The sequence below is a fragment of the Verruconis gallopava genome, assembly GCF_000836295.1.
Source record: "Verruconis gallopava strain CBS 43764 unplaced genomic scaffold supercont1.32, whole genome shotgun sequence".
Taxonomy (NCBI): domain Eukaryota; kingdom Fungi; phylum Ascomycota; class Dothideomycetes; order Venturiales; family Sympoventuriaceae; genus Verruconis; species Verruconis gallopava.
This window is the reverse complement of record NW_015622168.1, coordinates 260,940-278,122: the sequence shown is the minus strand read 5'-3', so window position 1 is coordinate 278,122 and position 17,183 is coordinate 260,940. Positions and strand designations below refer to the sequence as shown.

The following is a 17,183-nucleotide window of genomic DNA, read 5'->3' as shown; positions in this document are numbered from 1 at the left end:
TTGGTAGGAAGGGTGAAAAATGGTAAGAGAAAGTACCCGGGGTGAAAAGACGTGATCACGCAATTTTTATGAACAATATACCGATTTTATGGTTTAAAACTCAAACAGTGCTAAGTGTTGGAAGTTCATCTTGTCAGAAAATCAACGGAGCAATTCTTTGGGATCTAGCGAAAGTGATGATGTGAGAGCTTCCACGTCATCAACTTAAGCAGCATGTCGAACTCAAGTTCCAGAGGTCACTGAAGGTTGTAGATCATCCAAAGCTAATTCATCCTTGTATTTCCATTTCATTTGGTTAATTCTCGCGTATGCCACACCTCGGTTATCTGTCTCCTTAAATCTGGATTGGGCAACTGCGATTCCTGAAGAGCGTTTCACGGAATGCATATGTTGAACTGCAAATGCCCAGAAAAAGATATTTTTCATTCAAATGCGACAATGCCGCTTATCCTGATAGTGATAAAGTTTGCAACGAGGACAAACAGTCTTAGTTCTCCCTACGCTGTCGGACAGTCCACCAGCTTTTGTTTTATATGAACAGCTTACCAAGGCAATTTCTGGTTCTGCTCTAGTTCTAGGGCACTTCGGAAAAAAACATCCCCCGACGGCAAAACGGCCTGTCATAATTTCTAGGATGTTGAACTCCTTCATGATAGGATCGAGGTCAATCTGACCAGGTAACAAGGTAGCTCATCGCCCTATCGGATAACCTAGGCCGCACTTGTTCAACTCGTCATCACGTGGAAGCAAGTATTAGTGTGTCCACCAAGTCTCTAGCCAATAACGGCTTTCATCTTGCTAGTTTGAAGACTCCCCGCGTTAGATCTGAATCATTGCTCCCAAGATCTGATGAATCATTAGTGCAGTTCGCTATTCAGAACCCCACGGCAGCACTAATGGATACACGGAACATTTTCAAGAGGAGAAATGGTGAATGCTATTTAAGGAGTTCAGACCCTTTCGATCAGCTATGCAATCTTTGTTTGAATTTCACGTTAAGGTCGAACAACGGACTCTTCGTCTGCTGTAGCGCCTGTTCATCATGTCTTCGAATAAGCGACCTGTTCGGGTTGCAGGAGCTTCGGGAGGATATACGGACAGGCAACGTGCGATACATGACCTGGCTAAGGAGTGCGACGTCGATGTCATTACAGGAGGTGAGAGCACTTTTATTCACAAAGCACAATTGATTCGATCAATTGGCAGCATTCAAGACCACTATTAATGCCATTGGTTGGATAGACTGGATGGCGGAAGGCACCATGGTGATGCATGGCGTGAACAAATCGAAAAAAATCCAAGACCCCACAGTTGCGAGTGGACCATGCTACGATCCTTATTTCTTGGGCACGCTCGATCCCGCTCTCTCCGTGCTGCAGGAAAAGGGCATCAAGCTTGCAGTGAATGCGGGAGCGAGTGATGCCGCTCTTCTTGCCAAGGAGGTGGCCTCGAGGGTCCGAGAACGAGGGCTCAACCTAAAGGTGGCGTATATTGAAGGGGACGAATGCATTGATCAGATCAAAGAGCTTCGCAAAAAAGGTGATCCCTTAAGAAACCTCGACACTGGGAAGTCTATTGATGAGTGGGGATTTGAACCAATCTATGCTCAGTCAGTCATCCACTATGGTTTGGAAATGGCTGCTTTTCTCGACTAACCGCTTTAAATAGATGCTATCTGGGATCTTTTGGAATTGCCGAAGCATTGAGAAGAGGCGCAGACATTGTCATCGCTGGTCGAGTCGCGGACGCTGCTCCAACAGTTGGTGCGGCTATCTGGTGGCATGGCTGGGATCGAAGCAATTTAGATCAGCTTGCTGGCGCTCTCATGGCTGGACATATTATTGAATGCTCTGCTTATGCTACAGGCGGTTATTATGCAGGTTTCAAGGACCTCATGGACGGCTGTGAAAACCTTGGATTTCCAATTGCTGCCATTGAAGCGAACGGAGAGACCGTGTTCACGAAAGGAGCTGGTCCTGGTGGCGAGATGTCTGTAGGCACTGCAACATCTCAACTACTATACGAGATACAAGGCCCATACTACTTCAATTCGGACGTTGTGGCGGATATTGAAGGATTAACGTTGACCCAGATTGGCAAGGACCTTGTTCGGATGACAGGAGTCAAAGGTCTACCCCCGCCTCCGACGACCAAAGTCGGACTCACCAGCGAAACCGGTCGTCTCTGGCAGGCTGAGTTTCATTTCTTCTTCGTTGGACTAGACATCGAAGAAAAGGTAAGAGTCTTGCAATCTCTACTTCCACGGCCACCAGGCAAACGCAGAGTTGTTCTCATCTAAGCAGATATGGCAGTCGCTGATTTGAATTTGCGCAGGCAAAATGGACCGAGAAGCAAATCCGATATGCGATGCGTGACCACATTCACAAATTCACAACTCTCAAGTTCCACATGATAGGGTCCGCGAAAGAAGACGCCGACAGCCAAGATGCGGCGACTGTAGATTTCCGCGTCTTTGCACAGACGCGCGACCCTTCAATCGTCGGGGTAGGCAGCGGCCCTGCTGGGACGGGTCTTGGGACTATGACAACGGGAACCTTCGTCCGCTGGTGCCTGGAGAACTTTCTTCAGTCGTGCCCAGGAGCCACTGTAGAAGTTGACACGCGGCAATCCATGGCTCGGCCAATACTCGAGTACTGGCCTACTCTGATGCCTCAAGATCTGTTCCAAGAGCGTGTCATATTGGAGTGGTCTGGAGAATCAATCGATATACCAGGTCCAACCGAAACAGTGGTATATGGCCCGCAGAAGTCGTATGAACCAACGAATCCAGTTGACCTCTCATCTTTTGGACCCACAGTTCGAAAGCCGCTGGGATACGTCGCTCTCGGCCGGTCTGGTGATAAAGCTTCCGACGCAGACGTAGGCTTCTTTGTCAGAAATGACGATGAGTGGGACTGGCTACGGACGCTTTTGTCTACTGAAACCTTTATCACGCTACTTGGAAAGGAGTACCTGGGAAACCGGATTGACCGATGTGAGCTTCCCGGTGTCAAAGCCGTACACTTTTTGCTCAAAGACCATCTGGATCGTGGGTCCGTGAGTAGCTCCAGTATGGATCCATTCGGAAAGAACCTGTGCGAATTCATCAGAGCAAGACACGTGGATATCCCAGTCAGATTTCTGGAAAGAGGCAGGGTATAAGTGAAGCCGGGTTTCTTTTATTCGCTGCGTCGTCAAAGACGCCTGTTGGGCACGGGAAACTTCCTTGAGCAGGTCCACCCTCATGAGCTTTGTGTAGAGTATCTTGAGTAAGCTATTTCTGAAACATGTGCATATTCAGTAGTCGGGTTCAATGATTGCCTTTTAGCGATGTATGTCAGAAAATCTCTTAATCTATTGAAGTGAGCGAACATACGAGGATTCTACATCCAAAGTCTGTCATCCTCTTAGTTGTTCAGACATGCATTCTGGAAGACCTCATAATTTATAGCCAGCTGACTCTTCCTTTTGACCACCTTGTTTACATCTTGTTACAGGCTAATTTTATATCAAATAGCTGTTATGCTAGACACCACGAAATAGAGCATCCGTTAGTCCTCATCTATCCTTCTTTCGAATCTCGCTTGTGGATATGCGCGTTGAGTTCATTGAACGCCGCAAGTATTTCGTCTTGCTTTGATTCCCAGAGACCGCCTTCTCCACCCATAGGAGGCATTTTTTGTCCCGCCATTGCCGTCCTCGTGATTTCCTTTGATCCGAATGTTAGGGAAGGCATGGTTTCAATGACATGCATGGCGACCCCATTGAGGACCTGACGCAGTTGCTCGGCTGCTTTGGTTCCGCCGTGGCCACCATAGCTTACAATCATTGCGGCCTTCTTGTTCCATTCTTTGAATAGGAAGTCGATCGCATTCTTAAGAACTGCTGGATAGCCCCAGTTGTACTGAGGGAGGATGAAGATGAAGCCCTGATAATTTTGTACCTCCAGACTCCACTGCCTAGTATGCTCGTGTGCATATTCGGTGTAATCTCCTATTTGAGAAGGAATGCCGGGTTCGTCAAAGAACGGAAGCTGTCGCTCTGCCAGATCAATGATATGCAGCTGATCCTTGACAGCTGGTGAGTGTGAAACAACTGTCTGGATGACGAATTCGGCGATTTGAGGACAGACTCTTGGCTTCCTCGCGCTGCAGATTATGACTGCAATTTGTGGTGCTGACTCCATAACTTCTTATTGAGCTGCAGATTTTTCAGAAAACAGGAGATGATTACAATGCCATTCAGAATCCAGGAAACTAATGTGTATTGGAACATCATTTAGCATTTGTCCTTGCGAAAGTTCGGCGCGATCATGAGGCCGAGAATCCGATCGGCAAGAACCCAAGGCCAATGGCCGGTCCGCACAGAAAAAAAGTAGCATTCTGCGACTGAACGTTGAGGATACTAATAAGACCAAAATTACCTGGTCGAAATTCGAGGCTTAGAGGTTTGAGCCCAGCTCTGTCTTGATTTGCCGATGGTGGAAGAAAATCATTGCTTTGGTGTGAATATCGCCTAAATCACTAGTAACAGACGACATAAACCTGGGCTGAAATTTTAAGAGGGGAAAGATTTTGGCTCAAAAGGTCCCGAGCAACGCTCCACGTTGCATAGATAGCCACCATGAGACGCTGCCATAAAGCCTTTTGGATATACAGCTGTTCTTAGATCATTCAAACTTCAATATGTATAGACATAATCAGGTGGCTGACTGCTTTCTTGCAAATCCAACGTGCACTCTAGCATAGTACGAAGATACTTGATGTTGTTGATGCATTAATGCCTTATTGCCTATAAAATGAGGCAACAATCAATGTGTGCACGAGCCACCCCACAGCATATCGAAAATGTTCGACCACCACCAGCACAAAATTTGTTACACCACCCTTCCACCGACAGCACATCCGAACGAACACCATGGCGGTAGGCAAGAACAAGCGCCTTTCCAAGGGAAAGAAGGGCATCAAGAAGAAGACGGATCCGTTCGCCAAGAAGGACTGGTATTCGATCAAGGCCCCTTCAACCTTCGGTATCCGAGAGTACGTCGACGCTTAAATTCACCCGCACAAACACACATATCTGTGTTGTGGCATCAATTGGCATGAGACATGGACAACGGAAACTAATGAACACTCAGTGTCGGAAAGACTCTTGTCAACCGAACCACTGGTCTCAAAAATGCCAACGATGCGCTGAAGGGCAGAATCTTTGAGGTTTCGCTTGCGGATCTGCAGAAGGAAAGTGCTATCTATAGTTTCTCCCTCCTTCTTTTGATCAACGTCACTAATACCGTCTACAGGATGAGGATCATGCTTTCCGCAAGATCAAGCTGCGAGCCGACGAAGTTCAGGGCAAAAACGTCCTGACCAACTTCCACGGTCTTGACTTCACCTCTGACAAGCTGCGCTCGCTTGTTCGCAAGTGGCAAACGCTCATCGAGGCCAACGTTGTCGTCAAGACCACCGATGATTACCTCCTCCGACTATTCTGTATCGCTTTCACCAAACGCCGTCAGAATCAGGTCAAGAAGACTACCTACGCCGCCTCATCACAAATCCGACAGATTCGCAAGAAGATGACGGATATCATGCTGAGGGAGGCTCAGAGCTGCACGCTTAACCAGCTCGTCACCAAACTCATTCCAGAAGTCATTGGCCGTGAAATTGAAAAGTCTACCCAGGGCATTTACCCACTCCAGAACGTAAGTTCTTTCTAAGGACATATACTCCATAGTCAGTAGTAGCTTATGACATCAATAGGTCCACGTCCGCAAAGTCAAGCTGCTAAAGGCACCCAAGTTCGACCTCGGCGCTCTCCTCTCTCTGCACGGAGAATCGAGTGCTGACGACTCAGGCAAGCCAGTGAGCAAGGAGTTCAAGGAGCAGGTTCTTGATAGCGTGTAAGCGATCTTGGTGGCTGGTAAGGGTATGAAAGATCAACGGGGCAATGATGGCATTTTTCCAATGGTTAGCTCCGGGTTATAGGCATATCAGAGGCGTTTCAATACATGCTTTACGTGATATATAACCGGTGAAAGCAATTTTAAGCCGACAAAAGGCTTTGATTTACTCTTGACATTGGATTGTGAGACGATAAAACTATACAGTGGTTCCAAGCGCCTTTGTGATTCACTCCTACTCTTTGTCCTGTAACCATGACACCACAGCTCGCCGGAACTCCTCTGGTTTCTCACTTATAACCCAATGTCCGGCTTCAATATCTTGCAGTTCAAACCTTGGGAAAAAGCGTCCTATAACAGGCAGCGTCTCGTCTGCAACGTAGTGACTCCTAGTCCCCCGGATGAACAAAGTCGGTCCCTCATAGCGAATCTCGTCTGGATTGGTGTAGGGGAAATCCATCATCGCGTCCAGCGATTTGGCGAGGATGTCGATGGGAACCCGCCACACCAATTCTTCTTTGTTCGACGGCGACCGAATAAGATTTGTGAGCAAGAACTGGCGGACCGAAAGTTCCTACGGGGGCGCGTTAACAATTCAGAGCACGATGATATATGCCGGGTGACGGAGGGCAGAAAGTACCTTAGCGTAGGGTTTCAGGATCTCATCGGCCTCGCTCTGCCGCTTCGGACGTGCCTTGGCAACATCCCTCATCCCTTGAAGGTAGAGCGCGAAGTCGCTCTTGAAATTCGCGTCCACGGGAGCATTGTCCACGGGGATGAGATTCTTTACCGAAGAGGGGGACTGGAGGGCGACGCACATGGCCGCTTTCGCGCCCATGGAGTGGCCTATCAGCGTCGGATCCTTTATCTTGTGCTTCGAGAGAAAGTTCGATATGTCAGCCGCGAGGATGCGGTAGTCGTGGACGGGGTGGTGGGGCGAATCGCCGTGGTTGCGAAGATCCAGAGCGTAGACGGGACGGCCAAGTTCCTTTGCGAGCACCCTGTTTGGCCACCGTTAGGCCCTGCGAACCGCCGAGAACATTGGGGGAGGCGATGGGAAGGAGAGGAGTACTTGCTCATGGACCTGTTGTTCTTCTTGGAGCCGAAGAAGCCGTGTATGAAGACGATGGGATTATTCCGGGGGACGTCTTTGGGCGGCTCGTGTAGGTCGTACGCCAGGTCGACGACTTCGCGCGATGCGGCAAAGTGCCGTCTTTGCGGTGCTCTAGCGCATTTCAATTGGCGCAGTAAAGAGGGTAGGCGTGGTGTTGCCATTGCCGCGTTCTTCTTTTGCGTAGTTAAAGCAGCAAGAAAGCGGGAGCTCAAAATCTTGACGGGTAGGTAATCTGCGTAGCCTTGACCAAGCTCGGAATTTTTTTTTTTTGGGTTATTTATGCAATCTAGGTTAAGAGGACATGATTCAAGACGGTGGAAACGCGGAGAGAAAAAAAAAGATGCCAACTATTGTCCCAAGTACCAAAGGAAATCTTCGATTTGCTGTTTACAGTCATCATTGTCCTTCCGGGCTCGCCCATGCGCGCAGTGTCTGTCAAGGGCCAGCCGGCTCGAGCCTCGAGTTGAGCCTGCGCACATTGGCCAATCAGCTTGAGACTTTCAAAGATGCTTCTGAGTGGTGGTCGGGCTTGGTACGCGACTGGTGCTTTCCCCTCACGCATTGCACGTCATCCTCGATCACATCGCAACCAATCGGTCATACTCAGAAATCCAAAATGGATAGGTCGCCTGTTTCCTCTCTCCAACCTCAGCTGTTGTTGCTTGCGTTGTCTACCACACACGCCAGATTGAGATACACAGCATGCAGCGCAATACAAGCCTCGACAACCCGTGGAAGCAGATGTCTGCTGTCGGAGAGAAAGCGTTGTATGCAGACACGAAGGGTACAAGCTTCAGCAATGTGTCTGTGAGGAATACAGTGGGCACTGTCGGCTTGCTCGAATCTACGATCCTTCCGTCGATCAGCATCCAGTGAGTCAAATCGCTCTTGCGAGTATACTTTATAAGAAGCTTATGTGCATGCAGCGGTGGGCTGTCTATCATTGCCTATGGAATCGCCGTCTCGACCGACCGTCTTGAGGTCAAAGACCTCCTTTGGTAAGCCAAATCGCCACCTTCTCCACGTGCAAGTACTGATCCAAGCGGCAGGCCATCAGCTCAGCTTGCCAACGTCCTTTGGGCTGCTGTAGGCTCACGCATGTATCATCAAGGTATGCAGACCTCCATTTCCAGCTCACGAAACTGCTCCTGCTTGTCGATTTGGAACGCTGACCATGGCGGGGCATAGACATATCCTTCCCAAAAGCATGGTCTACTCTGGGCTGGAACGAGAAGGTGCTCGTGACGGGTATGACGCTCTGGGGCGGTCGTCTTTTTTCCCGCATTCTCGCCCGTACTTTGGCCCGCGGCGAAGACGATGCCCGCTACATTGAAGTGAAGAAGGAGAAGGACTTCTGGAGCAAGGCGCTCTTCACGCATTTCGTCCCGGAGGCACTCTTCCAGGCCGTCATCACGCTCCCATTCACGATTTCGTTTCGAGCGCTGCCTAGCGAAACCCTTCATGCCCCTAGCGAGTGGTTTCCTGTCATTCACAGTCTGGCCGTTGGACTGTTTAGCGCTGGCTTTGCGCTTGAGACGCTTGCCGACGCACAGCTGGACAAGCACAAGCAGAGTTCGACGGGCATGAAGACAGACGGTGTGTGGTCTATCGTCCGGCATCCTAAGTGAGCACTCGGCCTCCCGTTCTGTTGGACCAATGATGCAGCTGACATGTCCCTAGCTACCTGGGAGACGCCCTTATCCACGTCTCTTTCCCGATCATGCTTTACGGCAGCGGCTTGTTACACCCTCTCGCGCTCTTTAGCCCCATCGCGAATTACGTGTATCTTCGCTTTGTTGGTGGCGACCGCCCAACTGAGACGAGCCAGCGACGCCGGTACAGCACCTCGGACCCGGTCAAGTTCAAGCAGTTCGAGGCATACAGCGAGGAGAAAAACAGCTTCTGGCCGAGCACGAAAGAATTCCGAAATCCGTGGCTTTGGGTCATCGTTGGCGCTGGCGTAGTGGGAGCTGCTGTGGAGAGAGTGTTGAGGGACTATCTTTGAGGTCACGTGGGGGTTGATGAAGTTGGAAGGCGCACTCTTGGCCCCAGAGATTGAACATGTATATGCTGATTCAGCTGTTCTGAAAACGTCTACATCGGGGTGAATCATGCACGATCGCCGAGCTCACGACGGAGGGTTGGAAGTGAAAAAGAAGCGAAAAGAAAAAGAAAAAAAAAAACAAGGGGGTGGGGGAAGCCACGCAAGGAGTTTTAACGGAACCAACAATACAATGCAAACACGATTCGCAACACACTTGATGTGCCTCTCGTCAAAGTTAGCACGTGATCTGCGTTCTGCCAGAGGCTCTGTATTTTGGCGATGATCGCGTGCGAGCATGGGCAGCACGGTTTGATGGCAGAGTCTGCGGAGAAGAAAAAGAAGGCTTGCTTCTACGTTGACCCCGTCTGCCAGGGGCTCAGTGTCCTGCATTTGACGAGATGTGTGTTCATTTGCTTTAGCGCGTGGGAATCATAGGCCGTCTAGGTTCCACAACATGCTTTTCTTCGTCTGATCAACCGCTAAGACGCAGGCGGCCGACTTGGACTGAGCCAATCAATGTACGTCCAAGGACAGTTCGAAAGGAGGGCCACCCTCAAGCGTGGCATCGTTAGCATGGACGGATGCGGAGGTCATCACTGTAGCAAAGAAGCATGTTTTCTTTTGTCGCGGTTCAAGTGAGCAGGCCGTCGGAAATAAGAACAAGTGCGGGCAATTTCATGCGAAGGGGTAAGCAGGTGTCTGCAGACGGGGCGTCACGGACGGGGGGAACCCACGAGGAAGCATTGACTGGTGTGGTGCGAAGCGGATGAGGACGGCTGTCGGGCAGGATGGGACGATGGACGGACGTGTAGGTGTATATAGAGGTGTATCGATGGAAGGATGGAGGAACATTCCACGGGGGCGAAACATCAGGCAGCGGGCGACAGGCGTTTGCGACGACGGAAGCATGCAGAAACGAGTGTCGAGGTAAGGAACGGTAAGAACGGAGTGTGCGGTCAGTCCAGTCTGGCCGGCCGAGAGTGGACGTGGGCGGGACGGGCGTGCAGGGGGGCCCGACTGGCTTCGACGCTGCAACACCGCCCATTCGACTCGCTTTGGCGCAAATCGGCTCGCGTCTGTCGCAGCTTTCCGCCGTCTGCTTCCACACAGGAGAGGCAAAAGGGAAGAAAATTGAAAAATCAGAAAAAAATTGAAAAAAAAAAGAGAGCGACGTCGAGGATGGAAGGAGCTTGCGGTGACGAGACGGGGCGCATGCGCGCGACAGACGATGTACACCGCACGACTGCAGCGTGCAGGGATGGTGGCGAGGTGTGTGTGAGGGTGTGGGGAGGAGAAGCGCGCGAGAGAGGGACAGAGAGTGATATGCGTGTTTGTGGCAAAGCAGGTGCGCATGTATGTATGTGTACATACCACAGCATCTACGTATATGTGCGTGTGCGTGTGTGTTTTCTCTGTGGAGGGATTTGCTTACGTACTCTGCCATGCCCGCGTGCGTGTAAGCACATGTGCGTGACCGTGGCTCTGCGGTGTCTGTGGGCGCGTGCGCAGTGTAACTCCTGCAGCGTGAACGCGTTCGACAGCCGGCGCCCGGACACACAAAGCATCACAAGGCGTGCTTCTTCTTTCTGCTGCATCCGCGACGGAATGAAACGCGAGCAGAGAAAGCGGAGCAGGTGGCGTGCACGGCTGGCGTCCTGGCCGCCCGGCGGAGGGCGGGGGCAGAAGAAACGGAGAGAGAAGGGACGGACGAAAGAAGGATGCGACGAACAATGCAACGCGAAAAGAAGAACGGAAGAGTGAAGCATGTCGACAGCCAGAACAGAATGCTGCCAGCAACCGACGGACGCGCCTCTTCACCGCGCCCACGCGGCTGCGGCTCGCGGTCCACCTCGCTCCCCCATGCGCGCGCTGTCCGTCGCCCGCCCCCTGCGGACGCTCCCTCATTGGCGCCGTCCCTTTGCCCAGCGCCCCGACCCTTCTTGGACACTCTCCTGCTCCTGGACACGATAACTTTACGTTCCTGTACTGGCTACGCTGCCCTCATCCACCGCCCTTTTTCGCCCTCTCGTCCTGTCCTTCGTCTTCCCTCATTCCACTCTCCTATCCCTCGCCGCTGCAGCTGGAGTCGCTTGTCACGACTTGGCTGCGCTCCGCCTCCTCTGGTATTCATGTTCAACACCGCCGCCCTGTGCCTGTAGCGGATCCCGTTTCCTCGATACCGTGAGAGCCCGTGGGTCGCTTTCCCCCAGGGCTTAGGTTCAACCAAACTTGCAAGAGTCTGGTCGGCGACGACATCACAAGCATCCTCCCTCCCGCTCTCGATCCTTCCCGCCGTCAGGAGAAGCACCCATCCGCCCTCCCTTTTTCTACCTCTGCTCGAACCCCCCTTCGGACGCTTCTGCAGTCGCTCTCGCCCAAGCGAGCATGGCTCACAACATGTACGAGGTCGGCACTCGTGCGTGGCAGCCCGACCCCACGGAGGGATGGATCGCCTCCGAGGTCGAGGAGAAGACCGTCAACGGTGACAAGGTCAAGCTCGTCTTCAGACTGGCCAACGGCGAGGTACGTTCCTAGCTCCCTCCCACCTCCCCCGAGCCGCCTGCTTGAATCCGAGGCCTTGCAGCGTCCAGCTAACGCAACTACTCTCTCCCGCAGGCGAAGACGATCGAGACCACCCTGGACGTCCTCGACGACGACCAGGCCGGCACCCTGCCTCCGCTGATGAATCCTGCCATACTGGAGGCCTCAGACGACCTGACCAACCTCTCGCATCTGAACGAGCCTGCCGGTATGTCCGTCTGGAAAGCTGCGGCGGCACCGCCGCCGCCGCCCAGCCTTGCGGAGCGACGTTCAAGAAACCCTGCTGACGAGTTCCTGTAGTCCTCCAAGCGATCAAGCTCCGCTACGCGCAAAAGGAGATTTACACGTATTCCGGCATCGTGCTTATCGCTACGAATCCGTTCGCCAAGGTCGACTCGCTATACGTCAACGACATGGTGCAAATATACACGGGAAAGCAGAGAAGCTCGCAGGCGCCGCATTTGTTCGCCATCGCGGAGGAGGCCTTCACGTACGTTGGACGTCTTTGTACGCTGAGCTGAAACGTGAGCGTCGATTCTAACGGCAACGTAGACACATGCTTCGAGACAACAGAAATCAGACCATCGTCGTCTCCGGCGAATCCGGTGCCGGCAAGACGGTCAGCGCAAAATACGTCATGCGATACTTTGCAACCCGCGAATCACCCGACTCGCCGAAGCGCTCCAAGGGCAAGGGCGAAGCGATGAGCGAGACGGAGGAGCAGATTCTCGCCACCAATCCCATCATGGAGGCTTTTGGCAACGCAAAGACGACTCGAAACGACAACTCGTCCCGATTCGGAAAGTACATTGAGATTCTGTTCAATCAGCGGACGGAGATTATCGGCGCGAAGATCAGAACGTATCTGCTCGAGCGCTCAAGATTGGTCTTCCAGCCGCTCAAGGAGAGGAACTATCACATCTTCTATCAGCTTGTTGCCGGCACGACCGAGGCCGAGAGGCAGGAACTGGGCCTGCTACCTGTCAGCGACTTCCACTATATGAATCAGGGCAGCTCGCCGACGATCGACGGCGTGGACGACAAGGCCGAGTTCGACGCCACACGCTTGTCGCTCGCCAAGGTCGGCGTGTCTTCAGACAAGCAGACAAAGATTTTCGAGATCCTCGCCGCGCTGCTGCACATGGGAAACATCAAGATCACCGAGATCCGCAATCAGGGCGCAGTCCTCGGCTCCGACGAGCCGGCGCTGGTTCAGGCGTGTAAGCTGCTCGGCATCTCCGCCGCCGAGTTTGCCAAGTGGATCATCAAGAAGCAGATCAGTCTGCGAGGCGAGAAGATCACCTCGTCTCTCAATCAGGCGCAGGCCACCGTCGTCCGAGACTCGGTAGCCAAGTTCATCTACTCGAGCTTGTTCGACTGGCTGGTCGAGGTCATCAACCAAAGCTTGGCACCGGATTCGATCATGGCGCACGCCCACTCTTTCATCGGTGTTTTGGACATCTACGGCTTCGAGCACTTCGCAAAGAACTCGTTCGAGCAGTTCTGCATCAACTACGCCAACGAGAAGCTGCAGCAGGAGTTCAACCAGCACGTCTTTAAGCTCGAGCAGGAGGAGTACCAGCGCGAGGAGATCAACTGGAAGTTCATCGAGTTCTCCGACAACCAGCCTTGCATAGACCTCATCGAGGGGAAGCTCGGAGTGCTTTCGCTGCTCGACGAAGAATCGAGATTGCCCATGGGCTCGGACGAGCAATTTGTCACGAAGCTGCATCACAATTTCGCCGGCGACAAGGAAAAGTTCTACAAGAAGCCCCGATTTGGCAAGTCCGCCTTCACAATCTGCCACTATGCCATCGACGTGACGTACGAGTCCGACGGCTTCATCGAGAAGAACAGAGACACCGTGCCCGACGAGCACATGGAGGTCCTCAAGGCTTCGTCGAACGCCTTCCTCAAGGAGGTTCTTGAGGTGTCTGCTGCAGCAAGAGAAAAGGACGGCGCCGGTGCCGCGCCGAAATCTGGAGCCATCGCTACGTCCGGTCGGCGCGTCGGGGCCGTCAACCGAAAACCAACGCTGGGCGGCATCTTCAAATCCTCTCTGATCGAGCTCATGAACACCATCAACGCCACAGACGTTCACTACATCCGCTGTATCAAACCAAACGAGGCCAAGCAGGCTTGGAAGTTTGAAGGCCCAATGGTTCTCAGCCAGCTGCGAGCTTGCGGTGTGCTCGAGACGGTCAGAATATCTTGCGCCGGCTACCCGACGAGATGGACGTACGAGGATTTCTGTTGGCGATACTACATGCTGGTGCCGTCGCAACAGTGGACTCCCGAAGTTCGCATCATGGCTGACCGCATCCTGACCAAAGTGCTCGGTGCGGTGAAAGACGACCGCACCGACAAGTATCAGCTTGGCCTGACGAAGATCTTCTTCCGTGCCGGTATGCTTGCCCAGCTCGAGAACATGCGAAATGCCCGTCTCAACGAAGCGGCGATCATGATTCAGAAGAATTTGCGATGCATGTACTACCGACGTCGATATCTGGAGGCTCGTGAAGCCATCGTCGAATTCCAAACCGTGTCCCGGGGCTTCGTCGCGCGGATACGCGCCGAAAGCATCAGACGCACCAAGGCTGCCACCACGATCCAGTCTACCTGGCGTGGCTCGAAGCAGCGGAAGCAATACAACGCCACTCGCGGCAGCGTCGTCGCCTTTCAAGCCATCGCAAAGGCCTTCTTGTGCAGGAAGAACATCTTGGAAACCCGGGCGGGCAATGCCGCGGTCGTCATCCAGCGCAACTGGCGGTCGAGGAGAGAACTCAAGGCCTGGAGGAACTACCGGAAGAAGGTCATCATCATTCAGAGTTTGTGGCGCGGAAAGAAGGCGAGAAGGGGCTACAAGACGATGCGCGAGGAGGCTCGCGATCTGAAGCAGATCTCGTACAAGCTCGAAAACAAAGTCGTCGAGCTTACGCAGACGCTCGGCAGCGAGCGCAAGAAGAACAAGGAGATCGCTTCCGCGCTCGAGAATGCCGAGGCCCAGATCAAGTCGTGGAGGTCGAGACACAACGCGCTGGAGGCGAGAAATAAGGAGCTACAGGCCGAGGCGAACCAGTCCGGCATCAACGCCGCGAAGCTCTTGGCTCTGGAGGACGACTACAGGCGCCTGCAAATGAACTACGATGAGAGCACGGTGACGATGCGGCGCCTTCAAGAAGAGGAGAAGGCTCTTCGGCAGAAGCTCAAGGAGACAACGGAGGAACTCAAGGCCACGAAGCAACGCAGCAGCCACCAGGAAAGCGAGAAGATGTCGCTTCGCCAACAACTGGCAGAGCTGTCCGACCAACTCGAGCGCATCAAGCTCCAAGGTCCGATCAATGGCGTCGATACGAACGGCGTCGGCCACACACCCGTCGCCGGCCTTATCAACCTGGTGTCCGCCAAGCGACCAAAGAGGCGAAGCGCGGGCGCGGAAGCGATAAACACCGATCGCTTCAGCACCGCATACAACCCGCGACCCGTCTCGATGGCTGTCCCGGCTGGTGCAACCTCCCGCGACGCTTTCAGCCCGGGTCTTGACAACGTGGAGATGGAGCTCGAGGATCTGCTCAGCGATGAGGAGGGCCTAAACGACGAGGTCACCATGGGCCTTATCCGGAATCTCAAGATTCCCAACCCGACTTCGCAGCCACCGCCGAGCGACAAGGAGGTGCTCTTCCCGGCGTACCTTATCAACCTCGTCACTTCAGAGATGTGGAACAATGGTTTCGTCAAGGAGTCGGAACGCTTCCTGGCCAACGTCATGCAATCGATACAGCAGGAGGTCATGCAGCACGATGGCGATGAGGCCATCAATCCAGGTGCTTTCTGGCTGTCGAACGTGCACGAGATGCTTTCGTTCGTCTTCCTCGCCGAGGACTGGTACGAGCAGCAGAAAACCGACAACTACGAATACGATCGCCTGCTCGAGATCGTCAAACACGACCTCGAGAGCTTGGAGTTCAACATTTATCACACCTGGATGAAGGTGCTCAAGAAGAAGATGTACAAGATGATCATCCCGGCCATCATCGAATCTCAGTCCTTGCCGGGTTTCGTCACCAACGAGAGCAATCGCTTCCTCGGCAAGCTGCTACCCGGTAGCAACACCCCTGCATACAGCATGGACAATCTGCTCAGCTTGTTAAACAACGTGTACAAGGCGATGAAGGCCTACTACCTCGAGGACTCGATCATCACCCAGACCGTGACTGAACTGCTCCGTCTCGTCGGCGTCACGGCCTTTAACGATCTGCTCATGCGCCGCAACTTCCTCTCCTGGAAGCGCGGTCTGCAGATCAACTACAACATCACGCGCATCGAGGAGTGGTGCAAGTCACACGACATGCCCGAGGGAACTCTTCAACTTGAGCATCTCATGCAGGCAACCAAATTGCTGCAGCTCAAGAAGGCAACTCTCAACGACATTGAGATCATCCAGGACATTTGCTGGATGTTGTCTCCCAATCAGATTCAGAAGCTGCTCAACCAGTACTTGGTTGCCGATTACGAACAGCCCATCAATGGCGAGATCATGAAGGCCGTTGCAAGTCGAGTAACGGAGAAGAGCGACGTGCTGTTGTTGACGGCGGTCGACATGGAGGACAGTGGACCGTACGAGATCGCCGAGCCGCGCGTCATCACGGCTCTGGAAACGTACACGCCTTCCTGTAAGTCGTCTCCGCAAAGCGCCTTTTTCTTTTTTTTTTTTTCACCAAAGGGATGTAGGACTAATGAGCATGAACAGGGCTGCAAACACCGAGACTGAAGCGTCTCGCCGAGATTGTCAGCGCACAAGCGATCGCGCAGCAGAAAGAAGCCGAGTACGGGTCACCAAATCCGAATGGCAACGGCATACACGAGGGCGGACAAGTTCAGGGACTTGCCATCAGCGAGGTCGACGGTCTATAAATTCCGAATGACATCTGAGCTCAAAGCATGACTTGGATGCATTTGTTTGTACACTTGTCCTCCTTCTTGCTGTTCGTCAGCAGGCGGCGGACAAAATCAAACCCTTGGATCTCCTGTAAAACTTCTTCTTCTTCTTCTTCTTCTTCATCATCATCATCATTCTTCTTCTACTTTGTAGCGGTGGATGCAAGCGCATAGACCATTTCTGCACTTTTCGCAAGTTGATTTGTTGCTTGGTGATTAGGAGGGGGGTGGCAGGACGGCTAAGGAGTCTGGACTTCCGTACATTCTTAATCTTGACGTTGTAGGTAGAGAGAGCAAGGCTTTGTATCATGGTAGTGTGAGGTGGAAGGAGACGAAAGTGTGGCAGGCCCATGTAATTTTCCATGTGGACGGAGCTATCAATAATGCAGCGATATGTGGGCACATGTGGTGGGGCAAAAAAAAAGGAGGTAAATTCAAACACGATGTATGCTGCTCTCTACTTGCTTTGACAAATTCGCAAATGCATAGCGCTTTTCCGGGGGTTTTTTGTAGATGCTAGACTACTACCGCTGCTGCTACTTCTAGTGGTGCGAAATGTAAATGTTGATGAGGAGAAATACATGTCCTGTTATTTGTAATTGTCGCTTCTTCTTTGAATATGCTTCATCCCAAGTTCGCTATAAGCG

The 17,183-nt window shown here is 52.7% G+C and overlaps 4 protein-coding genes across 4 annotated transcripts; 2 read left to right on the top strand and 2 right to left on the bottom strand.

Moving 5' to 3' along the window:
* Positions 1–3,169: 3,169 nt before the first annotated feature.
* On the bottom strand, positions 3,170–4,717 carry PV09_07782 (uncharacterized protein). The gene is made up of 2 exons (XM_016361593.1): positions 3,377–4,717; positions 3,170–3,321 (listed from the first exon to the last, which is right to left on the bottom strand). The coding sequence occupies exon 1, from the start codon at positions 4,184–4,186 to the stop codon at positions 3,563–3,565; it is 624 nt and encodes a 207-aa protein (XP_016210672.1). The 5' UTR covers positions 4,187–4,717; the 3' UTR covers positions 3,170–3,321; positions 3,377–3,562.
* Positions 4,718–5,973: 1,256 nt separating this feature from the next.
* PV09_07781 (uncharacterized protein) lies at positions 5,974–7,408 on the bottom strand. The gene is made up of 3 exons (XM_016361592.1): positions 6,972–7,408; positions 6,540–6,900; positions 5,974–6,473 (listed from the first exon to the last, which is right to left on the bottom strand). Exons 1-3 carry the CDS (start codon positions 7,172–7,174, stop codon positions 6,135–6,137), a joined length of 903 nt encoding a protein of 300 aa, XP_016210671.1. The 5' UTR covers positions 7,175–7,408; the 3' UTR covers positions 5,974–6,134.
* Positions 7,409–7,514: 106 nt separating this feature from the next.
* On the top strand, positions 7,515–9,265 carry PV09_07780 (uncharacterized protein). Its single transcript, XM_016361591.1, has 5 exons — positions 7,515–7,885; positions 7,940–8,011; positions 8,063–8,124; positions 8,202–8,637; positions 8,694–9,265. Exons 1-5 carry the CDS (start codon positions 7,716–7,718, stop codon positions 9,016–9,018), a joined length of 1,065 nt encoding a protein of 354 aa, XP_016210670.1. The 5' UTR covers positions 7,515–7,715; the 3' UTR covers positions 9,019–9,265.
* A 1,749-nt stretch (positions 9,266–11,014) lies between these two features.
* PV09_07779 (uncharacterized protein) lies at positions 11,015–17,124 on the top strand. Its single transcript, XM_016361590.1, has 5 exons — positions 11,015–11,580; positions 11,674–11,806; positions 11,899–12,088; positions 12,151–16,271; positions 16,349–17,124. The coding sequence occupies exons 1-5, from the start codon at positions 11,443–11,445 to the stop codon at positions 16,510–16,512; spliced, it is 4,746 nt and encodes a 1,581-aa protein (XP_016210669.1). The 5' UTR covers positions 11,015–11,442; the 3' UTR covers positions 16,513–17,124.
* The last annotated feature ends 59 nt before the right edge of the window (positions 17,125–17,183 follow it).

What these genes read in the sequence shown, in the direction of transcription:
- PV09_07780 (XM_016361591.1), top strand. Translation starts at nt 7,716, where the DNA reads ATGCAGCGCAATACAAGCCTCGACAACCCGTGGAAGCAGATGTCTGCT. An exon ending in CTTCCGTCGATCAGCATCCA is followed by an intron (nt 7,886 to 7,939) that starts GTGAGTCAAATC and finishes ATGTGCATGCAG; the next exon opens with CGGTGGGCTGTCTATCATTG. An exon ending in CTCACGCATGTATCATCAAG is followed by an intron (nt 8,125 to 8,201) that starts GTATGCAGACCT and finishes GGCGGGGCATAG; the next exon opens with ACATATCCTTCCCAAAAGCA.
- PV09_07781 (XM_016361592.1), bottom strand. Translation starts at nt 7,174, where the DNA reads ATGGCAACACCACGCCTACCCTCTTTACTGCGCCAATTGAAATGCGCT. An exon ending in AACAACAGGTCCATGAGCAA is followed by an intron (nt 6,901 to 6,971) that starts GTACTCCTCTCC and finishes GTGGCCAAACAG; the next exon opens with GGTGCTCGCAAAGGAACTTG. An exon ending in TCCTGAAACCCTACGCTAAG is followed by an intron (nt 6,474 to 6,539) that starts GTACTTTCTGCC and finishes GCGCCCCCGTAG; the next exon opens with GAACTTTCGGTCCGCCAGTT.
- PV09_07779 (XM_016361590.1), top strand. Translation starts at nt 11,443, where the DNA reads ATGGCTCACAACATGTACGAGGTCGGCACTCGTGCGTGGCAGCCCGAC. An exon ending in TCAGACTGGCCAACGGCGAG is followed by an intron (nt 11,581 to 11,673) that starts GTACGTTCCTAG and finishes TCTCTCCCGCAG; the next exon opens with GCGAAGACGATCGAGACCAC. An exon ending in GCATCTGAACGAGCCTGCCG is followed by an intron (nt 11,807 to 11,898) that starts GTATGTCCGTCT and finishes GAGTTCCTGTAG; the next exon opens with TCCTCCAAGCGATCAAGCTC.
- PV09_07782 (XM_016361593.1), bottom strand. Translation starts at nt 4,186, where the DNA reads ATGGAGTCAGCACCACAAATTGCAGTCATAATCTGCAGCGCGAGGAAG.